General features: G+C 44.0%; 1 protein-coding gene across 1 annotated transcript in view; it reads right to left on the bottom strand.

Annotated features, from left to right (window-relative positions):
- The window catches only part of RORB (RAR related orphan receptor B), a 163,338-nt gene extending 148,311 nt beyond the window's left edge, over nucleotides 1-15,027 (bottom strand). The window contains exon 1 of the mRNA XM_056848054.1: nucleotides 14,909-15,027. Coding sequence (XP_056704032.1) covers nucleotides 14,909-14,915 — 7 coding nt within the window. The 5' untranslated portion in view covers nucleotides 14,916-15,027. The remainder of the gene's footprint in view (nucleotides 1-14,908) is intronic.
- Nucleotides 15,028-15,620: the final 593 nt, after the last annotated feature.

Raw genomic sequence — 15,620 nt, 5'->3', positions numbered from 1 at the left:
ATCTGTTTAGCACATAATTGAAGATACACCATAAAATCTCCAGAAGTCTCCAAGATTTCCCCCTCACAACAAAGCTGTCTATTACAAGGTTGTCCTGAAACTCATTTCAGCAACTGGAGATCATAAAACTGTTATAGATTCCCCCCCTCTCCAAAAAATAATGGAGGGAAAAAGTTATCACCTTTGCTGTTAATGGGAGAAATAGTAATTCTTGGAGAAAACGGTAAGGGAAAGATTTAAACTGCAATGGCAGCAATGCAAAAGTTTGCAAAACACTGTTGTACATCTCTAACAGGGAGGGGAGTGACAGGTATGCTGCTTAAAGGTTGTGATAGACAGATACCTTTAAAATAACAAGTCTAGCCAACTAGGGATAAACTGGATGTTGGACTAAGACCAGGAACACCTGGTTTAAAACTCCCACTCAACCATGAAGATCACTTGGTGACCTTGGACAATCATCAGCCTTACCTGCTTTCACAGTGATTATGTGGGGATAAAATGGGGTGAATATGTCCTACCCTAAAAGAAGGGTAGGATAAAAAGGCATAACTCATCATCTGTTAGTCTTTTGCCTTGCAAATCTAGTTATCCAAACACAGTCCCTCTCCCATTTGTAACTAATAGAAAGAATTTTCAAAAATCTTTTCTTCTCATTGCAAGCCAAATCCCAATCTCTAATTTCCGATTCAGTTTAATCATGCCTACTTCATCTTCTATTATGTTATGAATCCTTGTGGTACTTTAGAGTTACTTGTCTGTAAACAGACTTGTTTCCATTTTTACTGAAATTAATTTTGTTTTTGAGACCAAGATCAACCTTCTCCAACTTATATTATGCAACTTCTCTTGGCAGTTCATTATTTTGATGGTAAAAGAAACAGCAACTGAGAATCTGCTTTTCAGGGTTTTCTTTTGATCAAGTTTGCTAGTTACCCATAAACACCTTTGCAAAACAACATCCAAAAATATTGATGAGGAACCATGGGAATTTTAGTTTAGTAACTCTCACAAGATGGCTTGAGAAATAGCTGTGAAGTGGTGGGGACAGAGGCTGCTGGTCTCAGCCTGCAGTTTGGTCAATGGTGCAGTACAGATAGTGATAGTTTCTGGCATTAGGCTGAACATATTAGTAATGATGACAGTAATATTGATACATGCTCCATAGTGCTGCACATGTGTTCATATTCAAAGTCCAAGAAACCCTAATCTCTAGAATTTCATTCTGTAGCTGCAAACAAACTATGAGAGCAATCCTAAACAGATCTGCTCAAAATCTATTGGGTCTATTCAATGGGGCTTACTCGCATGAAAATGTTCTTAGGACTGCATTTTATGTTGCCTGTTTTTGCTATTACCCAACATATCTTTTTCGTTTTCAAGAACTGGCAGGAAAAAAGGCTATTGGAAATGGGCATACAGTTAAAATGAATGTCCCAAAGGCAAAACACCAAAAAAAAAAAAAAAGGATAACCTTTTGAGATACTGTGGTAGACTTAGATTGGGAGACCTAGTTTCAAACTAGGGTCAGCACAGTGTTTCCTTGCAGCCTTCCTCAAAGGGCTGTTGTGTGGATACAGTGTATGAAATAGTATTGTAATCCCTTGAAAGATGTTTTAGAACAAAAATCTAGTTAATAAATAAATGTCAGTAGCTCTGCATCCATGAGCATTTAATCTGTACCTTTAATCCTTCAATAGCCCTTATACTACATTCCTAAACCACTATTCTCCTTTCTGAATTTTCAAAGCAGTTTGTGGAATGAAAACATTACTTAATGAAGCCTGATACTACTGTGAAGATCAAAGGACCGAGATCATTGGTCTAGAAGGTCAACATTGTCTACTCTGACTGGCTCGGTCTCCCCAGGGGCTCAGGTAAAGGTAATAAAAACAAATAGTTAAGACAGGGGTCTCACAGGAGAAAAAGATGGAATAAAAAATTGAATGTATTTTATATGCTCTTCCAAAGAACATCTATGAGTTTAGATTCCTAAGACATGGTAGATATTACGGGCTTGATCCCACCAGTCAAATGAAGCTGTTTTATAGTGGCCTGTATCCAACCATTCAGTTCTTCTGATGGGATGGCATTTCTGTTTGCAGAAGAGGGGTGACAATTTCCATCAAGCCCCCACTCCCTCTTCAGATATATTCCCTGTGCTGTTACTGAGGATCCAACTGACCCAGAAGAATAAAATTTTGCAGGGGGCCAATCGGCTGAAGCAGGAAGGAGAAGTACACAGATGGTTGGTCCATTGGTCTATCAAGGTCAGTACTGTTTTCTCTGACTGGCACCATCTATACAGGATGTTATGTAGCAGCCTTTCATATAATGCACTCTCATCTTTTTTAACTGGAGATGCCAGGGTTTGCACTTAGGACCTTCTGCATGTAAAGCAGATTCCCTATCACTGAACCATGCCTCCTCTCATGGTTAGCTGAATGTAGATACTTTCATATGCAGAAGATGTTCTTTCTCTGGAAGAAAACCGCTTGTGCTGGAAGAAGGAAGCCTTCTTCCTCTGAAAGAACATACTTAGATGAGCAGAATAATAGGATCACAAATTACATGGCACATCCCAAGATTCAATAGGACTTGTAACACAAGTTCCATTGATTTTAATAGGGCTTATTTTGTTGCACCCTGACTTGGATGTCCCAGGATAGCCCGATCCCATCAGATCTTGGCAGCTAAACAAGGTCAGCCCTAGTTAGTACTTGGATGGGAAACCTTTAAGGAAGTCCAGGGTTGCTACACAGAAGCAGGCAATGGCAAAACCATCTCTGTTCATCTTTTGCCTTGAAAACCCTATAGGGTCACCATAAGTCATCTGCGACTTGATGGCACTTTCTACCACCACCATATTGTTGCAGTTCCCTTTGGATTCCATTATCCACATGTGTAAAGGAGAATGCAGTTGGGCAAACCAGCTTTCCATTAAAATGAGGAAGACCATTTAAACAGGAGCCTGATGTGCACATCAAAGTACACATCGTGTTCTGGACTAGGAACATGATGTCTAAAGGATTGTTATCCATACAAGATAGCCCATATGCTAAGATAGAGAACAAAGAGAACAGCTAATGTTTGGAGCAACGTTTTTAAAGCTTTTTAGAGGATATCACTAAAAGAATTATGAATAATTACAAACATATTCTGGGCATGGAGTAGGGGTCACTGGGGGTGTGAGGGGAGGTAGTTGTGAATTTTCAGCATTGTACAAGGGGTTGGACTAGATGACCCTGGTGGTCACTTTCAACTCTATGATTCTATGAGTCTATATTATGTTAAATGTTAGCCAGAACATCATACACAGTTTAAACAGTACTCCAAATATCTGATATTAAAATAATTTGATCTTGCCAACCTGAAATCGATACAATGGGATGTAGCACACAAGCATTAAATACAGCAACTTACTGTTAAGAGTGAAAAGATCAGAAACACCATACTTTGAAACTTAAAATGCTTTCTTCCCTTTCTTATTGTGTTTCTGATGCTGTCCTCTGAACTGGTAAAGTTTTGAACACTATATTGTCGAAGGCTTTCACAGTCAGAGTTCAGTGGTTCTTGTAGGTTATCTGGGCTGTGTGACCGTGGTCTTGGTATTTTTCCTTGGTATAGGAAAGAAAATACCAAGACCACGGTCACACAGCCCGGATAACCTACAAGAACTTTTGAACACTATCTTTTTTCAAAAGGGGATTTCAGAAGGCGGGTGGAGTAAACATAGTTCTGTGGTTAATATCAGTGAAATAACTTTCATCAGCAATTCTGCTCCATTAGGAATTTTGCTACAGACATCAGAAGGAGCCGACTCACACCTTTTCATACTGTTAAATATGCATTATGACTTTAGATTCTCTAGGAGTGCGTAAAATATTTTTTATTTCACACAAAAGCCAACCTCTGAGTTGTGCATGAGCAAAGTACACAGCCTCATGATAGCAGAATTTCCTTGCAGAATATGAAATAATTCCTCAAATAATGTGTTCATTTGACAAATAACCACCGTTACTTGACCTTCACTTTTGAATGGATACTTCCTTTTCAGTGCTTTTAACCCAGACATACCATAGATTCTTTTTAAAGTAAATTTTGGGCCATACATCTCATGTTATATTCTAAACATTACAGAGAACTACTTTAATGGACTGGTTTATTGAAATAAATTACAAGTATTTAGCATAATAAATTTCCAGCACTAAGAACTTGCAAAGGACATGATTCAAGGACTATATTCCATTGATCTCAATGGAAGAAATGTAAGCATTGGCTTAACTTTCCCACTGAAATCAATAAGACTTTAAAGTAGTTATCTTTGGCTAGATCAAATGAGATATGTTATAGTATACAGTTTTGAAATGTTCTTCAAAACACATTTAAAGAAGCACAAGTGCATACTGACAATAAATAATCAAGTATCCAGGAACCTTTTAAATCACAGAATATTTTCAGACATCAGTTTTAATTTTTAGTGTGCTGCTTATGCACACATGTGAATGTTGTAATGCAGGTTAGAACATTAGAAAATATAGTTGATTTGATATTAAATGGTCATTTCTATTAATGTATCTTTTCCATTTAAATTACAGACGTGGGAACACCAAAAAGTAGATTCCCCCCCCTTTGGTAAGCCATGAAAATTACCTTCCAACCTTTGAGAAAAATTCAGATTCATCATATACCTCATGTAATATAGCTTTCAATGAAATGTGAGATTCAGAACACAGAAGAAGTCAAAATTCCAACTTTGTTTAAACCATGCAAAATTGATTAAATGGGATTCTTGCGCTACACGATTAATGTCCCAACAGTACAAAAACTGTGGACAACTGCCTAAGTCATTGCTATCTCTTTAGTCTTTCTGATGCTCTTATTTAGCATCTATTTCCTTCTGTTTTCAGCTTTCTGTAACTCATTATGAGTCCTATGTAATTGCAGTTATTTATACCTCCAATACAATTAGCACGATTTGCCACAAATGCCGTTATAACACCTGTGGGCTTCCTAATTAACAAGTGAATTGGGGAGGGATGTCATAGATTCAAAGGACAACATATGGACTATGAAAGGGCTACTTAATATAACCTATTATATTGGTGCAGTGGTAAAACTAATTTCTATTCATTCAATGATTAGTTCAATCAGTATATATTCCTCTGTGTTTCCTTTGACTTTAGGTACAAAAGCAGACATCCTTCAGTTTCACAAAAGACAAGAGTTGTTTTCTGTTAGTCCATTGCATCAATTAAAAGAGATAAATGATTGATTTGGCATTGTAGAATTTCTACTTTAATATGGCTTTATAATGGCAGGCTGCTGTCACAAAAATAAGGCAAACAGTTGTTAGTGGTCCTGTTTATGAACGGAGTTTATTGTATACTTATTCTCTCTAACAGATATAATTCAGTATCTTATAAGAATACTACTGTTTACTTTTTGTTTCAACATTCATATACATGTTTCTCAACTGACACAAGGACATACTATAGAATGAGACATCACCCATCTATACTGTAAACTAATAATGTATTCTCTGTAATTTTGTAACAATAGGAACATCCTTTAATATCTAATTTTATACATTAACAGTGCAATACTAAGAACACTTTGCTGGAAATAAGCCCAGTGAATAGAACTGAGCAGGATTCTGGGTATACCTGCTTAGATAACACTTCTACAATACTATTTACATGAACAAAAGCAAGGGGTGAATTCAGAAACTTTATGGGGGGAAAAACAAATTTTGTGAAACTAATATTACAATGGCAGATTTTCCACTTTCCCTGTCATTATGTATCAATATACTTATTTGTTATAATATCTTTACAAAAGGTTGTTCCTTATTCCAAAATAACACAGTGCTTAAAAAGTGAACATGGTATTCATGTTCCACTGGAAAAATACATTGGTAAGGGTATACACATAACCAAAGTAAAATCTGACATGAATAAATGCATAAAAAATGATTAAAAGTAAAACTCTCTCCACTCTCATTTCAAATCGTGTTTCTTTCAATATAATGTGCAGACTTCTCATGTGATACTTAAATAAAGGATAATGAGTCAGAACAACATTATCAGGAACAATGCTAATCTACAAAAAGATCTGCAAAAAGATGATGGGGACTTCATTTTCAGGCTTGATTTATAATGTGACTGGGAAGGTATCAGTTGGTGCTACATGAAATTGCTTTTCCCCAAAATGTTAACAGCCATATAATACAATGTTGTGTGACCTGTAGATTTTTTAAGCACAGTGGCAAAAGTGGCTTATATTTTACTTTCACTTAAGGCCTTAGAATTTTTAAAAAGTAAATATGAAAACATCTACTGATGCAAAACAAACATTTCCATACATTATAAAGATCTATTTTAGAAGCCACGATCCTGTCATCTTATTCTTACTAAAAATGCTTATATCAATAAAAACAGACCAATGATGAACAACTTGAAGTATCCATTCTGTTGCATTCTGACTGTCCTTCTAATGAAAATACTAACAACTTGATGATGTATGCACTGACCATTTTGAAGATATCGAAAAAAATCAATTATGAGTATAAAGATTATCCCTTAGGATGGCATTCAAACATTAATCTCTGTCATGTTTCAGTTATAGATGATCAGTGATCATTAAATAAGAGTATTAATTATACTAATATTAAAAATTGCCTTTATTATTTTCAGATTGAAGAGAAATTGTATATTGGTATGTATTTGAGTTATGCAGTTGAGTATATTGCATGCTCTGTCATAAAGTCTTCAACACCATTCCTTGAGCCAGTGCAATTTACCGTTTCCTAAAATGCTAATACCATTTTATATATATTATATATCTATATAGTTCAGTTTTGTACACACACATTTTATATATATATATAGAGAGAGAGAGAGAGAGAGGGAGAGAGAAAACAATTGGACTTTATAGGTTGAATCTGATACGCACAGAGAATTTATTGGATGCCACCATACTAGAGATTGAACAGAAGCTAACATGTGTCTGTCACGCTTAGAATACACAGTTTAACAAATTGTTTAAAACGTATTGTTTTAGTACATCTCCCTCATAGACTAATTATGGGCACTGATAAGGCTACTTGGTGATGCATCTTAAATATAAGTTCTCCAGAATGTTGCTTACAGAATCAGCAACACAGCACTGAGGGAAGTGAAAAAAATGTTTGGCATTTTAAATGTTCCGAAAGTAACAAAAATCAAATTAAAATCTGTACAAGTGACACTACAGGCTTGGTGTGTTCCCCCCTCCTGATCTAAATTATACACTGTTTTATGAAGGCATGCAGGGTGAATTTTTTTATTTTATCCATGATGAGACAATCAGCTACTTCCTTCTGATTTTTCAGTTCCAATGTGGATTTCCACTTCTATGTAGGAATTCCTGGCAGAAGCAACATCGGTTATTTGCTTTTCCAGGCAGCCCTACTCCACCCCAAGTCTCAATAATTTTGTGTCCAGGGACGTTTTTAAAACCCAAACTACATATATGGACAGAAGAGTACACTGCCACAAAGCAGCTTAAATCTAGGCAGGGTGCAATGTACTCTTATACGGTGTTCAGCTCTAAGCTGAAACGCGCTCGATGCTGCCTGTAAAACCGGCCGCAGAAGACTTGAAACCAAACTGCCACCCAAGAAAGAATCAACTTGCTACAAATTTAGGGCAAGGAAGACCCTAAAGATCCCGAGGTTAGAGTTCAGAGGCTCTCTCCCCCCACCTGCCCTTATAGCTCTTCAAACCACAACGTCGGACTTGCATTTAAAGAGACAGGTGTGATGCTCCGGCCTCAACTTTGGGGTCAAATTATTAAACTGACCTGGTTTAAAACGGACCAATTCAGGAGTGAGGAAGTGAATGGAATACTCCACCTCCCCCACCCCGGTCTCCTTTTAAGAAATAGTGTGGAGTCATGGGAGGTTTGCCTTGGATTTGCCGCTCTCTAGATGCACATTTCCCCCATCCAAATTCTCAGAACTCTGGATGGGGGCTTATTTTTGAGTTTTGAGAATTCGGATGGGGAAAATGGGCATCCAGAGAGCGGCAAACCCAAGGCAAAACCTCCCATGCATAAATGGCTAGTACTCTTGATTTGTTTTAAAGCAAGCCAAACTAGACAGAGGGACCTTTACAGCCTGCTCTATTATAACCGCGTGTTCAGCCTCGCAACGTTAACGTGGTTTGATTTTGCTGAAAGCCAATAATCTATTGATCAGCCGGGCCTCTCCTCTCCTCTTTCCGTTGGGGACAAAATGGAAAAGGCAGCGCGGTTAATATTCCATTAACAAACAACTCCGGTCCCAAATCGAACCGATCACTACTGCTGGAGTCTAGTCTATTAGAGGTAGACGCCGCTTTCTCCAGTTGAACCCGGCGGCGTTGCAGAGAATCATTTTAAAAATAGATCGGGGCGGTTGATTTTTCATCACTGATGGAGCAGGACAGGTCACAAGGAAGGAGAGCCCAACCGCAGCCTGGAAAACATTCAGTTCAGCTCCAGGCGGAGCATGTTTTCTCTCAAGTAAATCTCATCATTCAGTGGCGCTTCAAAAGTAACTGTGTTTAATTTGCAGATGTACAACACAATCCTGAGTAGAGTTACATCCTTCCAACTCCATTGATGCCAATGGGTTTAGAATGGTACAATTCTACTTAGGATGGCACTGTTAAACCATTAAGGGAGAGGAGGTCATGAGATGTGTCGTGCTTACCTACTTATTGTATTTATTCTCTCTTGCCAGCTTTTGTGGTTTCCTTTCACTGTTGTCCTGTGGTAACTAAAAGCTCAACCACGTTAAAATAGGCTACTTACAAAAGCAACTGCCCAGGCAAACCTTAATGTTATTTTGGTTGGTAGATTAGGGGTGGCTGATTGCTAGATCCAGCCAATTTATCTGTTACCATGCCAGTGGGAATCTAGACGTATTCAGATAGTACAGACCAATGGCTAACCAAAGTGGGGTACATTCAGAGTCTAATCCAGGCTATGAACTACTTAGACTGGCTGTTGTTGCCAAAATACACGCAGAGAAATCGAAAGAACACAGTGGGCCACAGTGGACTTTCACTTAGTGGCTTTCTAGGCTACCACTCTTGTGAAGGAACAGGAGTGGACGCAAATATTTGGCAACTGACAGATTCTGCAAGGAGGGAGTAATTGTGATAGGACCCATCCTTCTGCAAGGCTATCCTGTCTTATAGTGCAATCCTAAAAACACTTTCCTGGGAACAAGCCCCATTGAAGCGACCAGAGTAGGATTCGGAGCGGACCTGTTTAAGATTGCTCTCTTTAACGGGCCGTTGAAACTCTCGGGAGTGAATATGGTGGAGACCGAAAACGCATGGGAGGATTTGCCTTGGATTTGCCGCGCTCTAGATGCACATTTTCCCCAGCCAAATTCTCAAAACTCAAAAATAAGCCCCCTTGCAGAGTTCTGAGAATTCAGATGGGGGGAAACGTGCATCTAGAGAGCGGCAGATCCAAGGCCTCCGGGTCTCTGGCGCTGGTGGCCTTCCTCCCACTGCCTCTTTCCCTTTCCGTTCTCAAGTAGAGGAGAAGGGTGGAGAAAAGGTAGGAGAGTGTTCCCAGCCTGTTTACTGAGGTAGAGACTCCTTCAAGACTTCACCCCTTTTTCTCCTGGCCTGATTTCATCCTTAATCAAAAACAAGACACTTACAATCCCAAGCAAGGAAAAGTCCTGACTGCCCATTCTCTGACCGGCTGTCCCACTCCCCGACCCCGCCGAACTTCAGGCTTCTGTTTGCTGGGAAACTGGCCCGGCCAGGAGAAAACAGAGGAGAGCCGTCATCCCGAGTTCGCTTCACGAGGCTTCTGCTGAGGATACCTGAGATAAGGAGGTGTTGTGGTGATACAGTACAATTCATCAAACAACCCTAAACTCCCCCTGGGTGCCTGTCTCTTTCCTTGATCCTAGAGATGTTCTCTTGGAGGTCCCGCTGAATTGAGGGCTTGTTTCCGAGGCATTATTCATACCACTAAATGCACTCGATTTAGAAGGAGGTTCAGTCTAAATCTATTAACGCTCATGAGAGTTTTATCACTAATTTTTTTTTAAGATGTGGATTGCATCTTTTGAGGGGAGGGGGACAAAAGGCACCCGGAGGGGCGTACTCGCGTGGTAAAGGCGCGCCCACAACTTTTTTCCCCGTTTCCACGACCCAAGGAACTGGATTAGAATAAATCACCGAGGGACTATGGGGAAATTATCTGTATTCGAAAGAGCACCCGTTCTCCTTTCCCCACACGCGTGGACGCAATTTAACGTGTGTGTGTTAAGTGCCGTCAAGTCGCTTCCGACTCATGGCGACCCTATGGATGAAAGTCCTCCAAAATGTCCTGTCTTTGACAGCCCTGCTCAGATCCTGCAAATTGAAGGCCGTGGCTTCCTTTATTGAATCAATCCATCTCTTGTTGGGTCTTCCTCTTTTCCTGCTGCCCTCAACTAATTTAACATTAGGTTCTTGCATTTCCTTTCCTCGACGCGACTTTGAAGTCCCAGCTCACGTCGACTATTGGTAAGCAGCTCTTTTTTTTTTCTCCAGGTGATCCTACGGACAAGACGCGCCCTACATTTCACTCCCTGCGTTTCGAGGTGCTGGGGGGGGGGTTCCGCTGGAACAAGGGGGGGCAGGGGACAGAGGCTGGGGGAAGAGCAGCAGGCTTCCGCGGCCAGGCGCCGGAGGCTGGGGGGGGGGGGGGGTCCTGCCTCGGTCCCTGGACTGGTTTCCGCAGCCGAAAGAAGTGGGTCAGTGGAACACCGGACAAGTCCCGACTCCGACGTAGGAACACAGACGAGAGGGGGGAGCGAGAGCCGGAGCTCGCGTCGATCATTCGGTTTAAAGCGGAGTTCTTCCAGCGGGACGGTTCGTCGAATTGCCCCTGCCCTTCTTCGCAACTGTCCGAGCCCTGGCACCACCAGGACGGGACAGGCAGCCTAATCCCGTTTCCTTCTATCTAAGTTTCTATCTAAGCATGTTTAGAGGGCAGGGTTGATTATATCCAGCCCATTTCCCTTTTACTTACAAGGGCACTAACGTCCGATAAGCCATCCTCTGCCAGCAAGGCCCTTCACGGGTTTGCCCTAGGAAATCCAGATGCCTTACCCACGTGGAAGAAAGATCACGCACCAACGCCAGGGTGAAACAACCTTGTGGCACTTTCCAGACTAACACAATTTTATTCCAGCAGAAGCTTTCTGTGGACTGGAGCCCACTTCTTCAGATGCAATGGAGGAGGAGGTTTGAAACACAAAGAGCAAGGTCAAGCAGCCAGGAATTGTAGAAGTACAGGGTGAAACGTAACTACCTACAGTTCAGCCGTAAACAAGAATAACACAGGGACCTGTCACTGGTTATGCTGAGCCAGTTAACACCCGTAGTGGATGGGGAATCCCAGGCTCTGCTAAGGCTTACAGGTGGCAGTTGCCCTCGATCCGCGGCTGTGCCTTACAGTTAACGCATGCACACTTAGGCTGCTCACTTGTCTTGTGGAACAGCAACCTCTTCAAGCCCCCTTCGGACATCTGATTAAACAGGGGCTTCCCTCCCCACCAAGCACGCTCAGATGCTGCGATCTTATCCATGTTTACTCAGCAGCAACAGCCACTGACGTCACTGGGACTCACTCTGCAGTACATATGCTTCCTGCAACTCAAGCCTAAAACAGGTTTACTCAGAAGTTAAGATCAAGAAGTACATTTTATTTTGAACAAGCCCCACTGAACACAGTGGGGCTTTCCTTCGAGTAAACAAGTGTTAATGATAGAGCTGCGGGGGGGGGGGTTCGGTCTGATGGCCCAGTGATGGCCCAGTGACCCCTTCCGGTCAGTGTCACTGAATTTCCCTCTACCCTGATCCGGCAAAACTCAGAAGTCCATGGACTATTGCATTTAAGTCTCTTTTTAACTGACAAAACAAGGGAGATGCGCAGAGTACTTTTTCCTGGCTGCTAATGAATGACTACTACCAATCTCTATACATCTGACTCATGTGGCTTCCAGCTCAGAAGGCATAATCTGCAGCCAGGTACTATCCCTTCATTTAGATCTTAAAAAAAAAAAATACTGCAACGGGGGTGTAGTCCCTTGATGTGGGTTGGATTGGACTGAATCTCCCTTACCCAAGCCAGACTCTCCACGGCACCACAGCTACCTCCGACCTGCCCACAGGATCACCCTTCCTTAGTCCACGCACCGGCTCGCGAGCAGCCCGGCCCTCCGGTTGCCCCCAAATCGCTGCATCTCTCCGCCCCTAGATAGAAAGCCCCCTCTTGCACTCATCCACCCCGAGTTTCAAGCACCCCACCAGAAATCCCGCAAGCACGCGGGATACAGCCCTCCCCCCATCCAACGCACGCTGTTCCTTTGGTCCTGCCTCTCAACACCCCCTCACACCTTCTTCCCTACAGGACGCCAACTCAAACGTGCCCCACCCGTCTCGTCAGAGATCAACAAGTTGGACCAGGTCTGGCAACCCCCTCCCCACCACCACGCAGCCTGGGAACGCGAAACTGGGGCGCCCCACTGAAGTCCACCTTCTCGCGTGCTCTGCTACTACTACCGGGCGCAGCGCAGTACCTGCCCCCTCCCTTCCGAGGATCTTGTCAGCAAAGACTCCTTTGCCTTCCCCGCCCCTTACTCAACTGAGAACAGAGCTGGCAGAGAAGTTTCTTGAGCTTAGTTACCACCTCACCAATAACTTGCGCGCGTTGGGGGTTTTAAACGGAGTTTAATCTATGAACTCACTTAAGCGGGTTTGCAGAACCCGAGCCGCAGTTTTGGGGTTCGCGGGTAGAGTCTGGAAACCAGTGCCCTCCAGGTGGGACTGGAGAATCATTCAGAGTATCAAGTTTAGTTGCTTACGCGGGTAAGACACTTTCGAATACCCCATCAAAGTAAGGATGAGCCACTTTCGTTGGGGGACTGCCGGTGTATAAAAGTGAGCTCAGCTCAGCGTCTGCTAAATACTGGGCCGAATATAGGAGTGAGGGATGACCATCGAGAAAGCTTGTGCACTGGCGTTTAGCCAACGGGATCAGCAGTCAATGATGAAGTCGTGGGGGAGGAGGGCGTAGCTTCTACGGAAGGAGAACTTTTCAGGCAGGAAATGCTCCAGGCATGGTTATTCCCGTGCAAATAAGAATAAAACCTCTTTGCACTTGGTTCCAGGCGCTGCTGCCCTTAGGATCAGGCCTCCCTGGGTGTAAATGGTCAAGTACAGCAAAGTACTCGGGTCTAACTGCCTGCGGAATCATCCTACTGGCAGCTGAAAAGTTGCATGTTTGGGAGATGGAGGTGGGGAAGAGAGAAGTGATTGGCACAGGTCTCCGTTTAAGGGACGGGAGAAAGAACGGAGAAGTTTATTAAAACTGGCCAAGGGTTCTATGAGAACATGCACAGAGTTTTCCATGAATAAAAGAATAAGAGAGCTCAAAGGTTAGGGAAAGGTTGCTTGCCTTCTCCTAGGACAGACCTTCTGAGACCTTGACAGACCAGAGGGGGCGGGATCCTCGGCTGTAGGCAGCTGTCCAGCAACCGCTTCAAGCATCTCCTTCAGCCCACTTTCCCCCACTTTTTGCCCCCCCCCCGGAATAAAATCATAGTGCTTGTGGTAAGTGGTACAGGGTAGGGCCGACGGTGTATGGAGTCATACGATTAAACTCATGTATAAGTGTAGCTGTCCAAACTTCGAATTCGAGCTCAAGATGGGAAAGGAGAGTTACCTGTCAGTGGGGGGACCACCTGCGTACAAGGGCTAAGATAACACATTGTCCAACTAAGGAGAACTCTCCATCAAACCCAACGTCGCCCACACAAAGGAATCTCCGGCACTATTTGGAATCTCGGGCTGCAGTTGATGTTAATGGGATCTGGACCCTTATTCAGGTTATGGTTAAGGCCTCATTGCGTAAAACTGGGTGCTTGGAAGCCGGCTGAAGTTTCTGGTGCTTCCCTTCTCCGGCTGGCCAGCATCCCTTTAAGCAGCACGCCAGCAGAAATCCTAACCCTAGCCCTGCCCTCCCCCGGAAAGTTCCCTGCCCTGAGCCATAGGCCACCTGCTTAGGACTACCGGCTACGGGCGCCCACCCCGGCGAAGACTTTGAGCGCAGTCGCCGGCCTTTCCAACACACGGCCCCTCTCCCTCGTTTTCCCTTGGACGCCGTCCTTGGCGCCTAGCATGGGCTGTCGGGCTCAAGTTTCTCACTGCACTTCTATAGAGTGCGAATGCCTGCTCGGAAGGAAAGACTGCCCAGCTCTTGAGTTGTATGACTCAAAGAATGTCTGAACACTCTTCAGCTTCCGTGTTTTCCGACAGCACATCTTATTTATTTATTCATTTTCTATACCTTTCTTCCTCAAAGGTCTTAAGAACAGTTTAACACATTGTTGCCTAGTCAGGGGCCAGCATTATTTCTGTGTCATTCTTCGGGGGCCCAGTTTTGGATGTGGGCTGTAATGTAACTGATAGCGGGTGCTAGCATTGATATATGACTATTGCGGCTTTCCAAAGTCACAACAGTCTCAAAGTCACAATAGTCTCAAAGCAAAAAAAAAAAAAAAAAAAAAAAAGGGAAAAAAAATCCCAAAGGGAGTGGGGGAGCGGGAGGAAGGATGCCCCGATCGAGGTATCGTCGATTCGCCAAAACCATTGGGGGGGGGAGGGGGAGGGGGGAGGGAGACAGCAACAGTCCAAACAAAAAGTGGGAAACTTTGGAACCAGCGTGGCCAAGTATTCGCTTCTTGTTCGTCCCGGCTACCCTCCGGTTCCTTCCCCCAAACGCGTGGCGCGCCATTATCCGCGACCTCGGGCCGCCCCTTGGGGGTCCCCTTAAAATCCCCTCCTCGACCCCCATCCCCCCCCCTTACCTCGCATGATGTCGGCGGTTCCCTGCTCGGCGCAGTCATGTAGCTACCAGCTTAAAATCCCCTTCTCAGCAAGAGCGAAGGCTGCGGCTGGAACACGTCTGCCCTGCTGGGGAAATCATCCCTCCCCGGTTGTCCGTCCGTTCTTTTTGTGTCTTTTTTTCCTTTTTCTTCTCGTCTCTTTTGCTCTCTCGCCCGCAAATTCTTATCTATGAAAGAAAAGGCTGGGTGGGGGGGGATGTCTTCGGGGGTTGTTTGAATGGGGCGTCCTTGCCCGCCCGCCTCCTTTCCTCGGCGCGTCTCTCTCCCGGCTTTAAAGTAGCCCCAACCGACTCCGAAGATCTCTTTTGTGATCACTTGGATAGAGAAGCCGCCGGGGTGGCCGCAGCAGCAGCAGGAGATGGGGGCCGGGGGAGGGACTGTTGTCGGCTTGTGAGTGGCACAGAAACACAACTAAGAGGGGAGGGGGGCGAGTGGCTTCTTTTTTTCCTGCGTTAAAAAAAGCCAGCCGGCAGCAAAGGCGGGCTGCGGAGCTGGCCGGGCATGGCCGTGTTCACATGACATCTGTGCCCGCTTGAGCAGACCCCCCCGAGGCGAAGGCTCGCCGGTCTTCAAGCGCCGCGCACAAAACGCGAGAGGTTGGAGAGGGGAAGCGGCAAAGAGGCTTATAGCCGAGGGCGGGCTGCGCCGGAGACTTCAAGCTCCGCCCGCTGTC

Source organism: Euleptes europaea, chromosome 4, assembly GCF_029931775.1.
Source record: "Euleptes europaea isolate rEulEur1 chromosome 4, rEulEur1.hap1, whole genome shotgun sequence".
Lineage (NCBI taxonomy): Eukaryota > Metazoa > Chordata > Lepidosauria > Squamata > Sphaerodactylidae > Euleptes > Euleptes europaea.
Note: the sequence above shows the minus strand (reverse complement) of the source record. Positions and strands in the feature narration are given on the sequence as shown.